The sequence below is a fragment of the Rhinopithecus bieti genome, unplaced genomic scaffold (genome assembly GCF_001698545.2).
Source record: "Rhinopithecus bieti isolate Rb0 unplaced genomic scaffold, ASM169854v2 scaffold_48739, whole genome shotgun sequence".
In the NCBI taxonomy this organism is placed as follows: Eukaryota; Metazoa; Chordata; class Mammalia; order Primates; family Cercopithecidae; genus Rhinopithecus; species Rhinopithecus bieti.
This window is the reverse complement of record NW_016820251.1, coordinates 1,553,525-1,578,385: the sequence shown is the minus strand read 5'-3', so window position 1 is coordinate 1,578,385 and position 24,861 is coordinate 1,553,525. Positions and strand designations below refer to the sequence as shown.

The 24,861-nt window shown below is 38.3% G+C and overlaps 1 protein-coding gene and 1 long non-coding RNA gene across 2 annotated transcripts in view; one reads left to right on the top strand and one right to left on the bottom strand.

Annotated features, from left to right (window-relative positions):
- Positions 1 to 1,359, bottom strand: part of LOC108520376 (uncharacterized) — a 9,847-nt gene extending 8,488 nt beyond the window's left edge. Inside the window, exon 1 of the long non-coding RNA XR_001882897.1 lies at positions 1,223 to 1,359. This is a non-coding gene — a long non-coding RNA (uncharacterized LOC108520376). The remainder of the gene's footprint in view (positions 1 to 1,222) is intronic.
- A 150-nt stretch (positions 1,360 to 1,509) lies between these two features.
- ZNF475 (zinc finger protein 475) lies at positions 1,510 to 23,838 on the top strand. The gene is made up of 3 exons (XM_017859724.1): positions 1,510 to 1,598; positions 20,748 to 20,928; positions 23,671 to 23,838. Exons 1-3 carry the CDS (start codon positions 1,566 to 1,568, stop codon positions 23,820 to 23,822), a joined length of 366 nt encoding a protein of 121 aa, XP_017715213.1. The 5' UTR covers positions 1,510 to 1,565; the 3' UTR covers positions 23,823 to 23,838.
- Positions 23,839 to 24,861: the final 1,023 nt, after the last annotated feature.

Sequence of the window (24,861 nt, the reverse complement as noted above, 5' to 3'; positions counted from 1 at the left end):
AAAGGATGAGTTTGCGTCCTTTGTAGGGACATGGATGCAGCTGGAAACCATCATTCTTAGCAAACTATCACAAGAACAGAAAACCAAACACCGCATGTTCTCACTCATAGGTGGGAACTGAACAATGAGATCACTTGGACTCGGGAAGGGGAACATCACACATCGGGGCCTATCATGGGGAGGGGGTAGGGGGGAGGGATTGCATTGGGAGTTATACCTGATATAAATGATGAATTGATGGGTACTGACGAGTTGATGGGTGCAGCACACCAACATGGCACAAGTATACATATGTAACAAACCTGCACGTTATGCACATGTACCCTAGAACTTAAAGTATAAAAAAACAAACAAACAAACAAACAAAAAAAAACATATATTTAAAGCAATCAGAATGAATAGTCGTATAGAAAAACAGGCCCAGGGCTGAATCCTGTGATACAATATTTAGGGACTAGAGGGGAAGAAGCTGGAGAACGAAGGCCTGGAGATGCAAGAGAAAGGCCTAGAGTAGGATGCCATGAAAACTGAGATCTGACAAATGTTGTAAATAAGGGTGTTGAAAACAGTGTTCTATGCCAAGACGTTGAGTAGAATGAGGACCAAAAAATATTTGATTTGGCAGTGTGGATGCAGCTGCTAACTTTGGAAAGAACATAGTGGAGTGGTGAGAGCTGCAGAGTGTATGGAGAATAAAGATAGGTTGTGTTTTGAGAAGTATGGCTTTGAAGACTAGAAGAGAAACAGTAGGTAGGCTAGGAATAGAGATATTGGGATGAGAGGTATTTTTGAAAGATGACCCAGCCATCCCACTAGATTATGTTTTAATACTTAGGATATTATGTTTTAATATAGATTAAACAGATTCCAGCTTATGTTTTAATACTTAGGATAATGATCCAGTGGAGAAAAGGAGGTTGAAGAAGCAAGAGAGGTGATCAGAGATGGTGCAAAACCTGGAGAAAAAATAGGCACCAGGAGATGGGATCACCAACGTGTGTGGAAGGAAGGACTTCAATAGGAGAGGGCAATTCTTTGTTTCAGGAGAATGATGAATACAGATGAAGGCAAGACTGTAGGTTATTAGTAGGGAGATAAAGTAACTACTATCTGTTAGCTTGTATCTCATATTTTCTTGATGAAATATCAGGCAATCTTACCAAGCCTATCAGATAAGAAAGAGAGAGGTATAAAGAGAGGGAAAAAAGTTAATGTTAAGAACCTTCTTAGTCCTTTGTCTCTCCATGCCTTCTGTTAAACTGAGCTCCTGAAATCAAGACTAAGTCTTTTAGAATTATTTCTGTCTATGATCTCCACTTCTTTGGAGGTGGTAGATGAAATATTCAGTGGGATCCTACTTGTAGATCCAACCATTTTAATAATCTTCAGTGGTCCTAGTTCACCTCCTCAGCTGTGCTGATGTCATGAAAACCAGCCTCGACCTCACAAACTACCCCTTGATGATGCTGACAGCTGGACTACTAATACCCAACTCGCTGTGCCGTTTCTTCATCTTTCCTCGGTGCCAACCATGCCTGCATATCAGGGCAGCATTCCATGATCCCATGGCTCTCAGGTCAACAAACCACAACACTAAGGTAACAGGACCAGTTCTCTTCTACGTTGTTGGCTCCAGAAGCCAACCCAAGGGAATTTGTGTATATGTATTACATGTGTGGAATATGTGTGTGTTGAAGGTGGGGAGAGTTACGCATTTTAGAGCAACAGCCTCATCAGTGAAATTGATGTATAGCTTTCTAATGCAAAAATTTAAAGGATAATACTCACCTGTACAAATCACAGTCTAATCTAATCATTTAAAAACTCATCCTTAACTTATAATTATATATCACATATTGCTGGGTAGAGAGACTGTGATAGATACAACTACATCTCCCAGAGCCCAAAGGCCAAAGCAAAAATAGGTGCTCTTTCTTTGCACTGGCATTTCTTTATGTGGCTTTCTGCTTCTCTAGAAAGAAAAGTACTCACTGTAACTTCTGTGAGAGGAGAGGATCACATATTATAAATTCAAATATTATTTAGGCCTAAAATGAACAAAAACCATAACATAGTTATACTCTCGAAAAGTTAATCTAGCTTAATTTCGTATGTCTTCAAAGCCTTTTTTCCCCATCGCTTGCTTCCGGCCCAAACACATGTACATCCACATTTCCTAGTGATCATGGACACTGAATCTTTATATAGTGAGTGAATGGATATAGCTCCAGTACTTAAAAATCCAAATTCCAAGGTCAACAACTACAATCTCTCCCAAAATTCTTAAAACTCCAACAAAGGTAGTGCAATGCAATCTGTAAGGAGTCCTTACTGAAACAGAGGTGATTGTCCCATAAACAGAATCTCACTGCTCAATGTGAGGCATAAGTTCAGCCTTATGGATAGGTGGGGAATTGAGAGAACTTAAGACTGCATCTTCTTCTCTCCCATTATGTTGTGCAGTGCTCATCTTCCTTACATCTCTTGTCTCTTTCTAACATTTACTTTATGAGGTTGTCTTATACATAGAAAGAAATGACCTACAAATTGAAGAAAGGGCTAGTAAATCCAGGAACTCAATAAGTTTCCAGTATTCTCAGCCCAAGCACCTGCTCTGATGCCATGATCCCATCTTTAAAATCTCCCATACTGCTGTCATATCCCCAGTTACATTTAATCAGAGAAGGTGGGAACATAAAGGTATCACTGGTCCCATCTTAAAGCTTCAAGTAATTGGAGGCAGAGAGTAGAAGCAAAGGATAAGGAGAGATCGGGGTCAACTCTGATAGGAAAATTTTTTAAAAATATCTTAAAGTTAGAATTCTTTCTGGCCTATCCAAGGCGATGGTCTTCTTTTTATAGGAAAACTCCTTTTCTTGGCCTCCACCCCCGAGCAGTATGCTCTCTAACACATAAGCTGTAGACAAATCAGGCACTAGAAATAACCCAACGTCCAAGTTCAGATCAGAGAGCATTTTTTTTCATCTTTTTAATTATATGCACTGGACAAATTGAGTGTCTGCCATAGCCCATGGGTTTTTCTTGTCTTTCCTCCATTTTCCCTTGTTTCTCCATTTTACTCTGTGACCTGGAAGCCAACTGGCCTAAGAGTCAGGCCTGTATCCAAACTGAAGAGCACAAGAACCAAACACCAAGAACATTCTCCAACCATTTTCTTCAAGGAGAGTTATTTCAGACAAGAATTTGGCAAGACGTTTAATCAATACCTCAAATACTTCACCTTCCAACTATGTTCTTCTAAGATCAGAAAAACAAAAACAGAAACGGTTCTTATCTCAAATGTGAAAATTAAAAAAAAAAAAAAAAAAAAAAAAAAACCTTCCACTAGGAAATTTTTTTTTTTTCAAAAACCTAGACTAAATTAGAGCCTAATTTGGAATTCATTCTTTGACCTATATTTTTCAGCTTTGTAGCTCAAGATTGACAATTAAATAACTAAAATGTCAAGCACGAATTTCAAATATCAATAGTTCTTTTTAAAAAAATACATAAAGATAATTTAATAAAAACAACATTTCCAAATGAATGTCAAATCTTTCTTACGTTAAAAGGAGCAAAACAAAACTCCAAATCACAAGTAACAGCCTCTTTTAGTTGGCCAATAGACAGGCCGGATTGGGAAATTCTTTTACGCGGCATCCAGTGATTTCCAAAAACAATTTAATTTCAAACAACGATCCTTCCAGATGTGACATTTGGGGAGAATTGTTTAAAAACACTAGAAGTAAATGTGAAATGCCAGTGGTTTCTAAACAACCAAACTCTCCAATTGTTAAGGTTTGGGATTGAACTATGCAGTTACTCCTATATATTAAAATACTATTTATACTTTGTATGTAAGACACGACTAAGAGAGTAGAAACTTAATTGTATACATTCAGACTCAGTCAGGTTGGTTGAAATTATGTTTTAAATGGCTGAAGGCAAAATTCTGATTTGGAGAAATGAGTCTCTGGTGGCCTCGCCTCATATTCTAATCTCCTTTGTATTTTAGCACCTTCTGCACTCTCCCTACCTCTGCCACCCCCACCCCTTGGTATTGTTGGAAGGGGGTCAAGATAATTTTATAAACTTAACAGAAAACCATCTTTCATAGGACTGTTTGCATTCTGAAAACCTATCATCTGGGAGAAAGTAATGTTTGACCCAAAGGAATAAACTTTCGAGATAGTTGGGAGAGCAAAGGCGGGAGTTTTACTGGTTTTTCCTCAGTCCTGTCCAATGGCTGACTCTGTACATGTAAGGCAGGGCATGATACCCCACTGACCACTGATGACTGTATCTCCCATGTTTTTAGAAGCAACTGGAATCAGACAGACCTAGATTCAGATCACAGATGCACAATTAAATTAAATATCTTTGAACAAGTTACTTAACCTCCCCAAGTCTCAGTTTCCACCATGAGAGGTTGAAATGAGAGGATGCCTACAAAGGACCTGGGATGGTGCTTGACAAAACTTTATCTGTGGGCTTCTCCCTGCCCGCTTTACCGAAGACCCAACTCTCTGCAATAGAAACCAACTTTTCCACTTAGTAATCACTGTGTGCCTCAGTTTCCTGGTTTATAAAGTAGGGACATTGAGCTCCGCCCAGAGGGTTATTATGAGAATAAATGAAATAAAGCATGTAAAGTGTTTAGTACAGGGCCTGTTACTTAGTAAATGCTGATAATTAGCTGCCATTATGCCACTTGTTCAGACATGTTTAATATGGCAATATACACAAGGATTTATAAAAGAGGTTTTAGCTTTTTTCATCAAGTATGGAGGGAGGAGAAGGCTCACTCTTACTTCCTCCATCCAGACTTCCTGCATTCTATGATATGCCCTGTGCACTTACCACAGAAATCTCAATTATTTGGCTTAATGGAAGGAATCCGGAGTGTGGAAAATCTAAAACAGAAGCTAAGGTCCAAATTTTTAGTTTAATTTTATCATGGAGAAAGAGAAACACTCGTTGATGGAATGACACACATTCAAATAGCTACACAATCACATAATTCCCTCAGACCTTGGCAAAATGTGCCCTGTTTATGACAGCCTGGGATCCAGCTGGGAGCAGAGAAAGCAAAAATCCCCCAGAGAGTAAATGACTCAAGGATTACCCATGCTTACTGTGTGCACAGCGTCTTGGAAATCAGTCTCATGCCTTAAAGTACAGTTTCTTTTGCCTAAGGATAGGCTTCAAGCCTCCTGTCAAGTTCTGTTGTAATCGTCGTCATGCTTAAATTCAAAAAGAACAAGGAATCTTCAATGTGATAATCTCCGTGTCACTATGCTTTTTTTTTTTTTTTTTTTTTTTTTTTTTTTTTTTTTTTTAAAAATTTTTTTTTTTTTTTCCCTTCCCGGGCGATTTTTTTTTTTTTTTTGCTCTAAAGTACCTTTCCTACTATCCTACTACCTGGCAAGTTGTGTTTTAATTCCTCAGTCAATGATTCAGCTTTTGAGTGAAAACACTGACTCTATAGGAGATCTCAGCTAAAATGCAAAAATTCCCTTGATAGGTGACAAACCCTTTTTAGTCATTGGCACATTCATTTCTTAGAAATGAGATATAAGGAAAATACCTTTTATTGGCGATATGACTGAGGAGAGGAATTGGAAAAATAGGCAGCTCAGAGTCACAAGCTCAAATGCTTTCAGGGGCAGAACAGGCTGCATAGAGGGCAACGGGGAGTGGTAGAGCTTGTGGTATACTAGAGAGTAAGCCTCACCTAAAGATATTCACATTTAAAACTTTTAATAACATTGTGCTGGCCAATTAAAACATGCTGTTGATTAAAATGACTGTTGGTCCATCTGCTTGCAACCTGAAATTCAGAGCATAAAGCCAAGAGGAGGCAGTACCATTGGGTAGTCCAGGTGAGATGCTGTAAAGAGCCAGGCCTGGGCCAGGAGAAGACAGCTGCGGATGCTGAAGGAGCAACATGTTTGTGCGATAGCTGTGTGCAGGGACAGGGGCATACACACTTCATACCTGAGCATAGGGTAACTCACCCCAGCAGCCAACTACCATTTGGATCACCTGTGGGAGTCTCTGGAACAATGAAGCTATTCTTCTGGATCAGAAGTCTTGGAGCCAAACCTTCTGATAATTTTTAAGGACCAAAAGTCAAGGATGCTAGAGAGGCTGCACATCTGGAGACTAGTTTTCAAAATTAATCAGTCTGACTTCAAACATGTTAGTGGGCAGAGAAGTCAGGATGCTTCCTCCACTCAGCAGGTCCCCTTCTCACCCTGCCCTTGTATCTTGAGTAATTTCAAATGAATGGGCTCAGCACATGCCAAATAGGGATCTGTCAACCTGATACTGTCTCAGAGATAGAGCTTTGGACAAAGCTAAAAAATATTTTCTAAATAAAGGGGTTGGATTGAGAGGAAAGGGACAAAAAGAAAAGAAAGTAAATAAAGTAGTGAGTTCAAGATGGTCATTCCCACTGTTAGGGCTAGTTCTCAGTTCTGCACCCAGCACAGTCCCTGGCACATTGTCAGTAATCAGAAAATACTTCTGAGCAACAATATCTGGGCTTCAATTAAATCACCTAGTGAGGGACAGCCCTTTCCTCCACATGCGTTTCCATTTAGTGCGGGTCTCAGCTTTGTTTCCAGCAGATGTCTCTGGTTTGTTTCTGCTCACAATGGAAATGCAGTATCAAAATCTAGAATCCTATTGTTTTATTGGCTTTTGAAATTGAAAAGCATCTGATTCATCCCAGACATTTATGGACTAGCATACTGTACCAGTTACCAGTCACACTCCATCTGAGAGACAAAGTACACATTGACATATACGGCCAGTTCTAGGCCCAGTTGTGAGATAGGGTAAGGATTGTCATGTCTATCTCCCCCGTGGTCACCATTTTTTAATTCTACATGTTGTGACTTGTCTTATTACAGATTAGTGATTACAACTGTACGGTTGGAAAGTTTCTGAAGGGAGGAGTGCCTTTTTTCTGATTTGCTCCAAGTCGCGGTTCAGGCTTACAGGGGCTATTTCCCTTGCAGGATATTCTCTTACCTCTGAGTTCCCTGAGTTCTCTTTGATTCTTAGGTTAATGAATAACCTCAAATGAACACAGGGAATATGACTGTTTTGATGTAGGGATGATGCAACCTACAAAATGTAGGTTTGATGTAGGGATGATGCAATCTACAAAAAAAAAAAAAAAAGACCATTAAACTTTCTGCATTTAAAAAAATATTTCCAAGTAATGTACAAAGCATGTTACTTGGGAGAAGGACACAGGCATTTCATTTGCATACATATTTAGTAGTAACATAGTTTACATTTTGATGTGGCTCTTTGGCAAAGGCCCACTAAAATGACCTCATCAAAAAAGCAGAGTGTTTTTGTAATGGTTACAAATAAATCCAGCAAATTACTGCCTTCCAATGTGTGAATGCAGGAGGCTTCCTCTATTCCCTGGTAGCAGATGGGTAATTGTTCCTGTGCCCTTCTAGAGCCAAAGTTCTCAGCTGTCTCTTTCCGAGCTGAATGACCCTAAAGAAAATAATTGTAGGCTGGAGAGTAGACAAGGGCAAGCACAAGGAAAATGTAAAGGAATAAACAGTGTGACACAAGAGGAGCCTTTCAGTATCCCTCAAATCAACTGTAGATGAGGACTAACTGAATTTGTGTGTGTTTTGTGCATATACACACACACACACACACTTATATACCAATGAACCTTGAAGTTCCTCATATGTTGGAAGATAAGAAACTTGTCAGCTATATCTCCATTTTATTATTATTATACTTTAAGTTCCAGGGTACATGTGCACAACATGCAGGTTTGCTACATATGTATACATGTGCCATGTTGGTGTGCTGCACCCGTTAACTCGTCATTTACATTAGGTATATCTCCTAATGCTGTCCCTCCCCACTCCTCCCACCCCACGACAGACCGGTGTGTGATGTTCCCCACCCTGTGTCCAAGTGTTCTCATTGTTCAATTCCCACCTATGAGTGAGAATGTGCAGTGTTTGGTTTTCTGTCCTTGCAATAGTTTGCTCAGAATGATGGTTTCCAGCTTCATCTAAGTCCCTACAAAGGACATGAACTCGTCCTTTTTTATGGCTGCATAGTATTCCATGGTGTATATGTGCCACATTTTCTTAATCCAGTCTATCATTGATGGACATTTGGGTTGGTTCCAAGTCTTTGCTATTGTGAATAGTGCCGCAATAAACATATGTGTGCATGTGTGTTTATAGTAGCATGATTTATAATCTTTTGGGCATATACCCAGTAATCAGATGGCTGGGTCAAATGGTATTTCTAGCTCTAGATCCTTTAGGAATCACCACACTGTCAGTTTAATTAGATTCCATTTCTCAATTTTGGCTTTTGTTGCCATTGCTTTTGGTGTTTTAGACATGAAGTCCTTGCCCATGCCTATGTCCTGAATGGTATTGCCTAGGTTTTCTTCCAGGGTTTTATGGTTTTAGGTCTGACATTTAAGTCTTTAATCCATCTTGAATTAATTTTTGTATAAGGTGTAAGGAAGGGATCCAGTTTCAGCTTTCTACATATGGCTAGCCAAGAAACTGGTCGGTTATGTTTCAAACAGACAAGATGCCATGCACGTGGGTGCAAAGGGACAGTCCTGCTTTTATGTTATTCATCTCTGGCTGCAGGGCTCAGGTCCTGAAACTCTAGGGTTGAGCTTTTCTTGATGAAATCTTATGTAAATGGGGTTGCTTCTTAATGGACATTGTCCTACAAAAAAATGTAATGTCCTGAAAAAAAGTCTTGATAAAATATTTTCTAATTTGGTCTTTTTATTTGTTTTCTTTTGTGGTTACATGCTTTGTTTTTTGAACTAGGAAAACTTCTTGGGAGACAAATTAAAGAGTTCAGAATAGAGATCATTTGAAATATTCCCTAGGTCCTGGCAAAAAATAACTAAAATACATTACTTGATTCTGGAATTTATTTTACAATGTGTAATGCTGACTTTGAACTGACTGCATTTCATGGGCATGGCAATGCAAAAATACTCCACTAAACTGTATCTGCACTAGTGTTTTTAACCAGCCTTATTGAGAAATAATTTGCAAACAATAAACTGTATCCATTAAACATGAGCAATTCAATGAATTTTGATGGTTTTAGAAACCTATTATACCACCACCATAACCAAGACATAGAACATTTTCATTACCTTCCAAAATGTCTTATATTTCTTTATCACCTTCCACTTCTAGCTTCCAGGCAACCACTAATCTACAGATTAGGCTGGGTTTTATATAAATACAATCATGCCATGTGTACTCTTGTGTTCGGTTTCTTTCAGCATAATGATTCCGAGTTTCATCCACTGGTGCGAGTAGCAGTAGTTCTTTTTTATTGCTCAGTAATAGAGCATTGAAAGACTGTATTCAACTTTCTTGCTCTATTTATGGATGTTTCAAGTTGCATTCGTGTTTTGTTTTGTTTTATGTTTTTTGTTTTTTGAGACGGAATCTCACTCTGTTTCCCAGGCTGGAGCCTCAGCCTCCCTAATAGCTGGGATTACAGGCACCCACCATCATGCCCAGCTAATTTTTGTATTTTTGTAGAGATTAAGTTTCATCACGTTGGCCAGGCTGGTCTTGAACTCCTAACCTCAGGTGATCTGCCCTCCTCGGCCTCCCAAAGTGCTGGGATGACAGGCGTGAGCCATCACACCTGGCCAAATTCATGTTTTTTTATTGTGACTTCAGAGCTTTAGTGCAGGCAGAACCAATTTGCATTTCTCCAATATGGGAAAACCAAGATGGTTTAGTGTATAAAAATGATAAATTGTCCCATCTGGCCCATTTCTTAATCTGATTGTGTCTCAAAGACATGAAGTCCTCATCCGTGCATTCAGGGCTCAACACAATCCCCAAAATTGCCCTCTCTTTATCCAAAACAGCATAACACCTTAACGTGACTGATGCAGCTCTTATTATAGAAAGCCCTTCCTTTCAGTGTTATTTGTCAAATCTCTACCCCACTATTCTGACAGTAGGACGAAGTCTGGGATCTGGACTAAGGTGGAAAGGCAGAGGGCCACGGGAGACTTTTAGAAAAGGTCGCGACCTTCAACTATTTTCTCAAGATCTAACCACTCGTGTTTCCACCCTATGCGGAACAGATTGATCTTCACTTGTATACTTCCTCTAAGCAGCCTTCTTGTTTCCATTATGGGCATTAGGGCTTTCAAGTTCACATACTGCAGTACTATTAAACAGTTGTTGAAAAGGTCATGTTGTTTAGCAGCTTGCCTAGAGGAGTTCTCCTCTCTCCAGTACAGTTCTACCATTCAATAAACTCACTTCAGATATTATCCACTTCATTGGCTTCTGATCAAAACACTTCCTTTTCTTCCTGCTTCAGACTTCTGTGGCACTATGTCCCCATATCATGATACTTACACATTTTGGCTTGTAAATTAATAGTTTATATGTTTGCCTCCATAACTAAGGAGAGTTAAGGATTGGGATTCCTCACAACCTCCAGCTTGGTGCTGGAGGAAGTAGATGAATGAAGGCATGGAGACAGCAAAGTTGAGGACTGTGGCCTCTAGCTTAGGGAATAGTGTCCCGTTTGGTGTGGCTCAAAGATGTGTTTCGTGGGGCTAAGATTGGCCATGGCTGAAGTCAGCATGAAGTGTTGGACTTTACTCTGTAGCCACAGAGAACCACAAAATTACTGAGATCATGTTAGATGGGCCAAGTTTGCACAAAACAGTCAAGTGGGGTGGGGGCGGAGATAGTTGAGAAGATGAAAATTATATGGCGATATGTCAATCCAGCTAGAATGGGCAATACAGGATCCAAAGGATGGCCTGGTTCATCCATCCACCAAATTATCCTTTTGACTGCCACTTTTCAAAATAAGATGACTAGTACCACACAGCCCCACTTAGTTGCTTATGAGTTCATTTTTTGACTAATGCGTTCAGGAACAGGAAACAGCCTAGACAAAATTAAAACATCTATAAGAGTCGCATTTAGGATTATCTTATGGTGGAAATGGACTCATGCTAAATCTTGTTCTCAGATTATTTTTCCAGACATTTGTTACTGCTCTTTAAAGTAATGGAGCAGAATTCTAGGATTGCAATTATGTTTCGTCATGCAAGTATTTAACTGATATGTACTCAACTATAAACAATTAGCAAAATAAAACAGTATTGGAATAATGCAACTTAAAGTACTGTAAGTATTTTTATTTTGTATTTAAAAGGAAAATGTTTTCTATTGACAACACTTCTGACACCAAATGTGTGGATTTTCTCCCCCACGGCAACAACCAGTTCTCCAGTTCTCCAGACAACTAAGTGTTGTCCCAGAGTTAGCGCAGACCTCACAAGTTGAGGGCTCAGTCTCACAAGACTGCTCCCCAGCTTCAGAAGCCAATCACAACTACTGGGAAGTCAGGTTACTCACACTTCTGTCAACTTGGTTAAAAACTGAATTTCCCATGATCCTCCCTTCATGCTTAATAATTAGCTCTAACAGCTCACAAAACTCAGGGAAACATTTTATCATGTTATCTATGTTACCAGTTTACTATAAATGATTACAGATGAACAGTCAGATGAATAGGTACATAGGACAAGGTATGGGGTTGGGGGTGGTGTGCAGCTTCTGCGACCTTTGGGGGCACCACCCTCCCAGCACCTCAATGGATTTGCCAACCTTGAAGCTCTTTGAAACCCTTCATTTGGAGTTTCTATGGAGCTTCTATTACATAAAAATAATTGATTGAATCATTGAAGCATTAGTGATTATCTCAATCCCCAGCCCCTCTTCCCTCCTCAGAGGTCAGCGAGTAGGGCAGAAATTTCCAGCCCTCTCATCAGGCCTTGGTCATTCTGGCAACCAGCCCTGTCTTTAAGCTGTCTGCGGGTCCCAGCCACCAGTCATTCATTCGCATACGAAAAGACACTCACCACTCCCAGGGATTCCAAAGTCTTAGAAGCTCTTGTTTCAGAAATGGGAAAAGGACCAAATACAATTTTAAAAGCTCCTATCAACCCTATCACTCAAGAAGTTACAAGGGTTTTGAGAGTTCTGTGTCAGGAAGTAGGTGCAGAGATCAAATATGCATTTCTTATTATGCCATAGCCTTGTAATTTTATGCTATGCAAGACTGTCTTCATTCCTCATACTAACTCTAATTCCAACTACTAGTTTGTTATAATACTAAACTATATTATATACATAATCTTGGAATATCTTTTAGGAGTTATTTCAGGAATTTTCAGAAAGTAATTTAGTCTGCATTATTTTACCTTTCAGGCTGATTTTATTACCTTAATTAAAAGTTAAAAGATTAACTTTTCACTCCAGAGCTGATACTCTTTTTTATTACTTTTATTATAAAATGATACAAATTCATTATAAAAATTCAAGCCATTAGGAAAGTATAAAAGTTACCCCAGACTCCCCTAATTTGACCTTAGTGGATATCATTCCAGGCATCTGTGTACACAGACATACATAAGTAGACATGTATATGTTTTCATATAAGTGAAATTATTAGCAGAGATAAATTTAATTTACTTGCATTTGACAAAAAGACACCAAAGTGAAACTAATAATTTTGCTGAACTTTAGGATAATATTTCTTTACTAAAAGTTTAGTTTTTAAAAGGACCCACTAAAGTTTAAAAAAAAAGTAATTATTAAAGGATTTGCAAAACATTAACTTCAAATTTTAATTTTACATTGCTTCAATTGACTGTTTCACATGAAAACTGAGGAATTTAATGTCATTAGCTTCTTTGTACTGCTCCTTTCCCTACTAATTTTGATAATTTTATATCCTCTTCTCTACAATTTTTTTTTTTTTTTTTTTTTTGAGACAGTGTCTCACACTGATGCTCACACTGGAGTGCAGTGGCACAATCACAGCTGGCTGCAGCCTCAACTTCCCGGGCTCAGCTGGTCCTCCCACTTCAGGCTACTAGTAGCTGGGAACTATAGGCACGTGCTACCATGCCCAGCTATTTTTTGTATTTTTTGTAGAGATGGGGTCTCACTGTATTGCTCAGACTCAGGCTGGTCTCAAACTTTTGGGCTCAAGCAATCTACCCTCCTTGACCTTCCAAAGTGCTGGGATTACAGATAAGAGCCACTGGGCACAGCCTCTACAATTTCTATAGTTATTTTGCCTCCCGCGATTCAAGTGGATTAATCGCCACTCTTTTAGTCACAATCTCTATAGTTTTTAGCTTTTTTGTTGTTTCATCCTTGATTTCTTATATTAACTAATTTTTTTCAAAGAGAATCAGAGGTAGAGTGGCTATGTCATGTATTTATTATACAGGGACATTTTAGGGAGTAAAAGAAGAGCTATTAATATTAGCCAAGACAACAGGTATATAATAAGACTATTCTAGGCAAAACAGTGCTTAGAATCACCCTAAAGCCAGATATGGTGTGTTTTATAAGTTCTTTAATGCTTCAACTCAGAACTTTCTGAGCCATTTAAACAGTGCCAAATGACCCCTTTAGCAATGAATTATCTATTGGAAGAAAAAGTTTGGCTCTGGCTAAAAGCCCAGTAGCTCATTTCCTGGGGCTAATAGATGGGTTTTAGGGAATCTACCAATCAATTGAAATCATATCCACCATTCTGTATACATGTGCATTTTTCCGGGGAGATCACTGTGACACTAATCAGATTTTCAAAGACTATTGCTCCATAAACATTTCTTACCAATTTCTATTTCATAAGGTGATGCTTGGATCACATTCTCTGAACTCCCTTGTAAATACCATCACAGAACTATACTTTCACACTATAAGTTATCACTTCGTATCTTCTGTATAATTAGTATAAGAAGTGAACAAATGTGGGCTGGGAGCGGTGGCTCACGCCTGTAATTCCAGCACTTCGGGAGGCCGAGGCAGACGGATCACGAGGTCAGGAGATAGAGACCATCCTGGCTAACACGGTGAAACCCCATCTCTACTAAAAATACAAAAAATTAGCTGGTCATGGTAGCGGACGCCTGTAGACCCAGCTACTCAGGAGGCCAAGGCAGGAGAATGGCGTGAACCCGGGAGGCAGAGCTTGCAGTGAGCTGAGATCGCGCCACTGCACTCCAGCCTGGGCGACAGAGCGAGACTCCGTCTCAGAAAAAAGAAAAGAAAAGAAAAAAAAGAAAAAAAAGAAGAAAAAGAAAGAAAGAAACAGAAGAACAGAAAAGAAAAGAAAAGAAAAGAAAAGAAAAGAAAAGAAAAAGAAAAAGAAATAAACAAATGTGGAGTGTTTCTGATATTTTGTAAAACTGCTAGTAATGACTTCCATTTTAGTTTTCATTATATCTTTTATTAAAATTCATAAATTCATGCAATAAATTTAGCGCTAGGAATATTTATTTCCTTCTGACCAGTTGTCATAGTTCTTTCTGTGAACTCTGTTAGTTATTGAATTGTGTATTTCACAGTGGTTTCCTTCTAGCCTGTACTATCAGAGAGGTCATCTAGAGAAATTTGAACCTATCTGAAATATAGGTATTCTAGTCTTGGTTTTCTGAAACAACTATGTCCATTCCTCTTTTATCCAAACCTCTCTTAAGGTTCTCCAACAAATCAGTCTCTTTTCTTGGTCCTTAATCTTTCTCCCCTGCTTCAATAGTGATACTATGACAATTTCAAACAGTAACAATGAATGGATGGATGCCAGGTGATATATACAATAATTAGGATAGAAATAGTTAAATATCCACTTCCCTCTGTGTTACACAAACCTGGCCTAAAACATTGAACATGAAGTGTTCCTGACAGAGAAAAGACATTAACAGAAAGAAAAAGATGCTGTGTGGAAAATAATATGATAATTCCAATAGTGGCCAGCAAAATAATTGAAAGCATATGAAAAGTTAGTGGATTCAAGTTAAAAGCTTTCCCTAAAGTGTTCAAGTGCCTGCCTATATCTAGCCTAAATCAACTTTCCCAGGAAACTGAGAGGACCAAAACAAAATTGTAATGAGCCCTGATAGACTTTTATGCACACTTACATAGATTTAGTGATTAACCTTTTGTAAAAAATGTCTTTTACCTTGGTGTTCGAAAAGTAATGCCACACCAGCAAAATATTATCTGAAATGTTACAGGAAAACTGTTGACCTAATTCTTTGCTCTTCAGCAACCTCAGACTTATCGACTTCCTCTTTGCCTTCCTTTGATAACACTTTCCTGAAGTTGGCTGGTCCTGGCAAGGGCCTCCATAGACAGGGCCCCCTGCTCTCACATAACCTCCTCAGCCACCCTTCCACTGCCCTCCTTACTCTGTTATGCCATTGCCACTGAAAGCTACAGACTGCGCATTTGCTAAGAGGGAGCCTTCTGCTGATTCTGCCAGAGCTACAGTCCCTTCTTTCTGTTCCTTCTTTCCATCCCCCACATATCCACTTCTATCTGAAAAAGGCCAAATAGGAAAACCCTGGACTGGAGAAAGAGGCCAAACAGGAAAACCTTGGCAGCTGGGGCAGTGGCAATAACCACAACTTGGAGATTGCTCAGCTTTCCCTGGAAGTTTCAGACTGACAATTGTAAAATCAGTGAAAAATAAAATAGGTCTTCTTATCGCTGTTCAGACCCATGTGGATGTATTTTTCTCTTCTGCTGTGGCTGGGTTGTTTGCGCTTCACTAGAGCACGGCTTAGGAGTAAGATGCTTAAAACATAAGAATATGGAGTATATTGCAGGTTCAACTGAAGTTCAACAACAAATACAGAGCATGGGACAAGCTTTAGAAAATATACTATAGACCATCTTCGTCTTTTCATGGTATTAATTTTCTCCCACATCCCTTTCAGTTGTTTGGTAGATGTCTTCTGATCTCTGTGTCTGCCTGTTTTCTTCTAACTTTCCTTCCAAAGGAAATCTTCTGACAGGGTGACACAAACGTCTTCGTTTATGACCCATGCCGTTTATTTTGCTTATATGCTTGGTTAAATACTGGATTTGGCTCATACTTTCCATGTGGAATTTTATTAAATTCACTATTTTCAAAGTAAAAAGAATAACTTCTCATTTTAAACTAAAATCTGCATTTAATTAACCTTTCCAGTAAATAAACATGTAAAAAAAATAGTAAGAAACATTTAAATGTCTTGAAAATTTTGCTTATGCTTTGTACTTTCTGTTAGGTCTTTCTTGAATTTCTCAAATATTTTTAATGTCACTTTTCAATTGTTAGAACCCACTATATGGCTAAGAAAAGAAGGATAAACAACTATTTAGTTATTTTGATAAATGTAGACAGTTTATTGGCATAAGCTAGTATAGAATAATAGAATAAAATATTCCACTTCAAATAATACCCTTTTTATAAAACTTCAATCATCCAGGGAGTCACTTTATTTTCCCTTTTTGCTTGGTCTATGTAACTGTGGATTTATTCACCTAACATCTCTTTTTATGTCTGGTAAGCAGAAATCATAAACGTGCTACCTTTTGGTTTTGATATTGCTCTGTGCAAGGTGAAAGTCCCAATAGTTATAGTTAAAAGTAGGCTGATCATAAGACATATACATTTACCTAGTTTTATTTCCCCAAAGGAGACCACACAATCAGATTAATTTGTTTCTGTTTTCATGTCACCTGGTGCTACTAAAGAGCATATTGAAAAAAAGTCATTTAATTCCAACAATTTCTTGCAGCTTCAGGTAACTAGGTCTTTTCCATTATTCAGTGAATATTCTTCCCTAGTTGAATCATTACTACATTCCCCAGAGTGCATAATCCCAGCATCTTTCACTATTCTATTTCCCAGAATTCAAATCTCTTCATTCTCTGAAGATCACTTTGCCTCATACTTAGAAGACTAAGTCCACTTATGTGAGCTCCACCAATTCCTCACTTCTCTGCAAACACGTTTTCCCTTTCTCTAGCTTTCCTTTTTTCCCTTTTCTCAGAGGCTAACACCTCCAATTATGCCCTTAATCTCATCTTCTACTGCCTCCTCTGTGATTTTTAATTATCCCATTTTATTGGGGACCTATAATCTTTTCCTCTCTACCTAAGGCATCCCTATTCTATAAACAACTACAAAACAAACATTTCTTCTACTTTGCTTATCTCTCAAGTTTCTTTTCTGCAAGTTTTTTGAAAGTGTGTTGTTCTCTTCCTCGACATAATTTTTAACTCCTAACAATTTAGCCTTTACCATTACCACTCCTTTGGAACTAATCTCTCAAAGTCCCTGCTATGGAATCCACTGATAACTCCATCTAATAGCCTTTTCTCAGCCCCTCTTTACTCTTTGTAGCATCTGACAGCGTTGATGACAACATATTTCTGGAAACCAGAAATGTTTCCAGAATTCTGAATGGAATCTTTTGTCTGCATGCCCTGCTTCTTTAACTGCAAATTTGAACATTTCTCTGTGTTTTCTAGCTATAATTTCCCTTGTCCAATATCCCTACTATAAATATTCTCCCAATAATTTTTCTCCATATATTCTTTACATATTCCTATTTATAGAATTTTCATGATTTTAAACATTTTTTTTTTCTGTGTGAATAGCTCTGAAATAAATGAATACTGAATTTGCAGGCCTGTATTTCCTGTTTTGGCTGGATTTATTTATTTAAATTCTACAATTATGTCAAACTCAACAGATCCAGAACAAAATCAATGCTTTTCTCCTTCCCTAAATTACCTTTTTGGATTTATAAATTTTATTTGTACTCTGTGCAATGCTTTTCTATAGCTCTATCCTCAGATTTAGACAGGCCCTGTGTTACTAAAATGGTAGAGGGTTCTGTCAATGCCCAATCCTCTCCCCAGTGTCAGATTGTTACCTCCTATCACTGGGTGTAAGACTTGGTGGGTAGGAGAGTATACACAGACGGTCCCTGCATGCCTGCCCCTTAGAGGGGCTTACACTCAGCTACTCTGCCCTTTTCTTGTGGCAGACAATTATGTCTCATATAAAGTTTGGAGCTTGGAGGCTTTTTCTTGGTACTATTGATCTATCTTCAAACTTAGGTAGGCCTTTTAATTCATCTATTTATCTTGCAACTTTGAGTCTCCAGGGGACTCAAAAATTATGATTCTGTAAGCTATTCAATTTGTTCTCATTGTTTAGGTGGAAGCAATGATTCTTGTGCTTTTCTATATCTTAGACAGAAACTGAATTTCCCTATTGCATCTTATCCTTAACTCTCCCATAGATGTGGTTCTCCTAAGAACAAGAAAACTAAGAATTTAAGTTCAAGTAGTTTATTTGGGAGGTGATCTCAGGATACCACAGTAAAGGAATAGGAAGAGAGACAGTGAAGAGAACAAAGCCCAGCTAGTGTGTTAACAAGTGACTGTGGTCCAGTCACTCTGGGGACTTCTGGAAGACTATATGGAATCAACCTTGGTGAGGAAGCTGGATATATATTCGCTGAGTCTCATCTGCAATTGATGAGCTGCTCTGCTGTGGGCAGAGCCTCCTCCCGATCAAAAAACGCAAAGAATCACAAGTGCTTGCAGTAGAAAGTTGTTGACATGATCCCAACGTGGGCAGGCATAATAGTGTTAACAATGTCTGTTATAAACTTTCTACTGACATTTATTACTTTTCCTCTCAGATATATGGGTGTACTAGAGCCTGGTGTTATTGAGAAGAGGAGTTATGCCTGATTTATCTTTGTATTGTCCCGGCATAGTAACTTGTATATAATAGTCAGAAGGCAATCGATCAATATTTATTAAATGAGAAAATATAATTTATATAGTATCAATATGAAGAATTCTGGTTAGCTCTTTTTTATTTCCTCCGAAGCCCATGTCCTCACCCCAATCCCAAGTACTCAAATAATATAGTTTAATCTTTTAATTGCCAAAAAGATAACATCACCCGACTAGTGGAGATTTTTTTAATCACATTGATTTTCCAGTTAACTTAAATGTGATATAATTTTAAAATATGATTTCCAAATCTAAGCTTTATCTAACTGATTTTTTTTCTTTTCTTTTTTTTTTTTAATTATACTTTAAGTTCTAGGATACATGTGCAGAATGTGCAGGTTTGTTACATAGGTATACACGTACCATGGTGGTTTGCTGCACCTGTCAACCCGTTAACTACATTAGGTATTTCTAGTCCACCATCCCCAACAGGTCCCAGCATGTGATGCTCCCCTCCCTATATCCATGTGTTCTCATTGTTCAACTTATGAGTAATAACAGGGGGTGTTTGGTTTTCTGTTCCTGTGTTAGTTTGCTGACAATGATGGTTTCCAGCTTCATCCATGTCCCTGCAAAGGACATGAACTCATCCTTTTTTAAGGTTGCATAGTATTCCATGATGTATATGGGCCACATTTTCTTAAATCAGTCTATCATTGATTGACATCTGGGTTGGTTCCAAGTCTTTGCTATTGTGCATATTGCTGCAATAACCATACATGTGCATGTGTCTTTATCATAGAATGATTTATAATCCTTTGGGTATATACCCAGTAATGGGGTTGCTGAGTAAGTGGTATTTCTGGTTCTAGATCCTTGAAGAATCGCCACACTGTCTTCCACAATGGTTGAACTAATTTACACTCCCACCAACAGTGTAAAAGTGTTCCTTTTCTCCACATCCTCTCCAGCACCTGTTGTTTCCTGACTTTTTAATGACAGTATCTCATTGTGGTTTAGATTTGCATTTATCTAATGACCAGTGATGATGAGCTTTTTTTCATGTTTTGGGGCTGCATAAATGTCTTCTTTTGAGAAATGTCTATTCATATCCTTTGCCCACTTTTTGATGGGGTTGTTTGTTTTTGTCTTGTAAATTTGCTTGTGTTTTCTTGTAAATTTGTTTAGGTTCCTTGTAGATTCTGGATATCAGCCCTTTGTCAGATAGCTAGGTTACAAAAATTTCCTCCCATTCTGTAGGTTGCCTGTTCACTCATTATAGTTTCCTTTGCTGGACAGAAGCTCTTTAGTTTAATTATATCCCATTTGTCAATTTTGGCTTTTGTTGTCATTGCTTTTGGTGTTTTAGTCATGAAGTCTTTGCCCTTGCCTATGTCCTGAATGGTATTGCCTAGGTTTTCTTCTAGGTTTTTTATGATTTTAGGTCTGATGTTTAAGTCTTTAATCCATCTTGAATTAATTATTGTATAAGGTGTAAGGAAGGGGTCCAGTTTCAGTTTTCTGCATATTGGCTAGCCAGTTTTCCCAATACCATTTCTTGAATAGGGAATCCTTTCCCCATTGCTTGTTTTTGTCAGGTTTGTCAAAGATCAGATGGTTGTAGATGTGTGGTATTATTTCTGAGGCCTCTGTTCTGTTCCATTGGTCTATACAGCTGTTCTGGTAGCAGTACCATGCTGTTTTGGTTACTGTAATCTTGAAGACAGGTGGCATGCTGCTTCAAGTTTTGTTCTTCTTTTTGCTTAGGATTGTCTTAGTTAATGAGCTCTTTTTTGGTTCAGTATAAAATATAAAGTAGTTTTTTCTAATTCTGTGAGGAAAGTCAATGGTAGCTTGATGGGGATAGCATTGAATCTATAAATGCTAGTAGTATGTGTAGTATGGCCATTTTCACGATATTGATTATTCCTATCCATGAGCATGGAATGTTTTTCCATTTGTTTGTGTCCTCTCTTATTTCCCTGAGCAGTGGTTTGTAGTTCTCCTTGAAGAAGTCCTTCACATCCCTTGTAAGTTGTATTCCTAGGTATTTTATTCTCTTTGTAGCAATAGTGAATGGGAGTTCACTCATGATTTATTTTATGTTACTTACAGCCAACAATGATACGGCGTCCACCAACAGTTGTTTGCTACATTTGTGGTCGTGAATATGGAACAAAATCTATTAGCATTCATGAGCCACAATGTCTGAAAAAATGGCATAATGAAAACAACTTGTTGCCTAAAGAGTTAAGGAGACCAGTACCTAAAAAACCAGAAGTCAGGACCATTACTGGTAAGTTCCTAGAAAAAATATTTGAGTGCATAAGGGGAGACTTTTCTCTCTAAACTAATAAGAGCAGAAGTATTCTCTTTTTTTACTTGTTCAAACGACCAAAATCAGCAACATTTCCTGCTTTGGTTAAAGACAAATAAAAAAACAGTTCTGGAATGCCTATCCAAAGTATCATCTTCCGATGCTGAGACATAAAGACATTATGTCCTGGCAACACTGTGCATGAGAGAGACCTATAGGAATTTGCTCTATTTCCCAAAAGTTTCTTTCATATATCATCAAACCCTTTGAATGTAAAATAAATAATAAAATATTTTAAAATAAAATAAATAAAACTTAAAAAATATGAAACTTAAAAAAAACCTTTGGGAACATCCAAAGTCATGTTTCCAAATATGACTGTGTCTTGGTGTTCATAGAGCAGGGGTAAGAAACTTGAATTTTCACCAGGTCCACTAGTCAGGTTATGACATTGAGTAAACTGGTCCGTGTGTACAACAAAGGGGAGGTAAGGACTACGATGAGGTGTGGAGCATCAGATCACTCTAAAGGAGGCAAGCAGCTGCCCAGTTCCAGCTGGTGTTATCATTAAGAAATTTAGTCCAATGTACTCAGATCTTTCAATGACACAAAACAAACTAGAAATCCAGACATCTATTTTAAGTTTCCAGAATTTTTTGCATTTAATCATTTGTAAAGCCTGGTGCAAACCAAATGAAACTGAAACTACACTGCCATGTTTGGCCTCATCACAAAGCCTCATGCTTATTCATTTAGGGTGTGAGAATAGTTAAGAAAATATTTTTGCTATGCAAGCTCAGACTTATCATATTTTTACCATTGTCATTTTCTCAGTAGATCCCCTAAACCATCTCATAGGACAATGTTGGTTTTAAGAGGAGTATCTTTCAATTTATCCATTGTCCTATGTAACCATAGATTTGCAATGCTGAAAAGTACCTTGGGGGGTCATTTAATGTCAATTAGTCCAAGGCACTTGTGTCAGAGATGTGACACAAGGAGAGTTTTATAACAACCCACAAAGTAGAGCCTAGATTGTATGATAAATTCTAGATCCTGCTAGATCCTAGCTATTCACAGTCCTTGCCAAAAAGAGGACTTTACATACAGGTGGGAAAAGAGCTGAAGATGAAAACAACCAGCTACTGAAATTAGAGAATTTTCCACAAACAGGTTGTTTATTTCACTGAAACTCTCTTTCCAGCATTTCTCACTTGGTGTCAAAATCTGTTTCCTTCCCTTCTGATCTTTATCACTTTCTCTGCTTGACCATAACTACCAGAAGGCTAGAAGTAAGAGGAATGATTAGTCTGAAAGCCCTGGTGGTTCACCATTCTGTTACTGCCTACAGATGGAAAAGATAGGTCCTATAATTGCATTGTCTTCCTCTCAGTCCCATGTTATTTATCTCTGAAGATACCCTTCCTCTCTAGGTAAAATAATTCACATTACCATTTTTATCTCATGTACTCATTATAGTCATGGGGTTCAACTAACCCCTCTTCCTCATCTGAAGTCAAAGCCCTATGCAAAAACACTTAGAAATGTGATGAATCATCTTCAAGTGAGAGTCAATGACTACTCTGGAATTTTTGAATTCATTTTAAAACTCATATGAGTAACGAGAAAGTCAGCATCATTCTTTTCTCATTTTTCAAAGCACTCAAAATACACATTCATATCCCACATAGACAGTGACGTATGCTTTATCCAAAGAAGAAATACTAGATTTTGCTGGGATTTAAAGTTCCCATGGAGCAGAAAAGTAAGAATTAGGAGCAGACATGTTAAAAAATTTAAGGTTCACTGTGGTTGTGTGAACCATTAGATAGAAATAGTATGTGAATTGCCTAAGCTTTAATGAAGTAATCTATGCTTTGCCAAAGATAAAAACTAAGTAATATGTTTCTGAGTGCCTTGTTACATTTTGGGGGCCTATTTTCAGTGGTTCTACGATATAGTCAGTTTAATGTACTAAAGTCATTCTATTTTAACTAAGGTTTATTAAAGCTAAATCCCACATTGTTTCTCTAAAATAAAGCCATATGCTTTTTTTTCCCTATGCTCTGCCAATGAAGATTATACATTTCTCATCTGTCTTTGTTATTTTCTTAAGGACACATCTTTTTGTCAGATTATTCTGTTTGCATTCTCCACTTTGATTACTTAAAGAATATCTGAGTTTATGACCATGAAGAGATGATAAGTGTTTAAGATACAATTCATCTTAAATTCACTCTCAACTGTCAGTCTTGGCTTCTAAAAACATTCCACTGAAGAATTACAGAAAAGGAAAATACAAATACATGCTGATTCCCCTTTGTAAGCTTATATTTAGAGTCAACTGAAAGAAGGCCAAAAGTTATATTTGCAAAATAATGATGTATATGCAAAGATGTTAATAATTAGTGAAGAACGCATATCATAACATGTAAAACAATGTCTTTCCTTTTAAAATCCAAAGAGTGAAAACCTCTGTCTGATTCCCAGCTAACTTTACTCAACTCTTGAAAGAGCGAGCAGCCCTTTCTTTTTTGGAGGCAAAAGTAATATGATTTGTTTAAAATACTCAGTGAACAGGTATTTCCTGAAAATATTTTCCATAGAAATTAGAATATGGTTCTCCCGAATAAAAACTGATCCATTTTACCTTTTCTTTCCTTTTGATTTTGGTATTTTTTTCCCCTTTTTTTCCTTTTGCTTTTCCCTTTAACTTTCCAGCCAAAGGCTTCTATGATCTTGATGCTTTAAATGAAGCTGCTTGGACAAGTGCCCAGAGCCAGTTGGTTCCCTGTAATGTTTGTGGGCGTACCTTCCTGCCAGACAGACTGATTGTTCACCAACGATCTTGTAAACCCAAAGCCGCCAAGTAAAGCCCTTTTCTCTCTACTAAAGTGTTACAGGAATTAATCCCTTTGAAAGAGATTGGGATAGGGTGGGAAGGAGAAAAAGGAGGTGACGAAGGGAAACAAGGAAAACTGCAATTGACCAAGGGCTGGTCTAGCAGGGGAGGCCCAGCTCAGCGCTTTGGTGTTGTGAGAGTTGCTCACTATTATGTAGTTGGGCAAATGCTCTGGTTTTAACAAGCAGCTGCATGTGCATAGGCACGCTGGGGACCATTTCACACTTCTGTCAGGCAGATTTACAAGCAGGCTGCTTCTCATCAGAGCTGAGATTTTGTCTAAAAGAAATTTCAGAGCCAACCGTCCCCATTTTTCTTCCATTTTCTTTCCTGAACAAGATTTTGAACTTCACAATTAGGGCTCTTATTCAGTGCACAAGGGCTCCAGAGGCAACTTCAGGCAACTCCTTAATCCCAGGAAGAACTGGATTCCTTCCTCTCCCTGAGCTTTCTGAAATAACCTGTCATTCCACATGTCCTTTTATCCAGGGACATTTTTTGAGTTATTGATTGGGGCAGTTCTTTTTTCTGTAAGATTGTTCAACAGCAGAGACATTCAAAACATCGCTGAGAACTCAAAGTACCGGAACCATATCTAACTCATTCTCACTTTCAAATGGCAAGAAATGCTACAAGATATTTCAGAGCCACTGCCAGCCTCATGTGTCAGGAGACTGCTGCAATACAATTCATCAAAATAGGTGGAGGCTAGCTCCTTCCTTCTTTAGGAGAAGTCCAGCATGAATTCTTTATGCCGTCATAGGGGTTTATAGGTGTTTTATTGTTGTGGTCTAAATGCCTGCCAGAAAGTTCTGTGCCTCCCCACCCAAGGCTCATGCACGGTAAGTGGGTTGTGAAACTGCTTAGTATTTTAGAGTCCTTGAATGTGTATTAATCGAGGTGGGGCTCTCCTGGGAGGACGCCAGGGTCAGGGAGGGACTCTGCCCAGGAAATTCTGCTCCCCCAGGCTGTGCTGCTTTGCCTGGACTCCCAGTGGTTTTGCTTGAGAT

Coding starts and splice junctions, on each gene's coding strand:
- ZNF475 (XM_017859724.1), top strand. CDS start 1,566: ATGGCTCTCAGGTCAACAAACCACAACACTAAG. Junction 1,599..20,747: donor CAACAAACCACAACACTAAG/GTAACAGGACCA, acceptor TGTTACTTACAG/CCAACAATGATACGGCGTCC. Junction 20,929..23,670: donor AGAAGTCAGGACCATTACTG/GTAAGTTCCTAG, acceptor TTAACTTTCCAG/CCAAAGGCTTCTATGATCTT.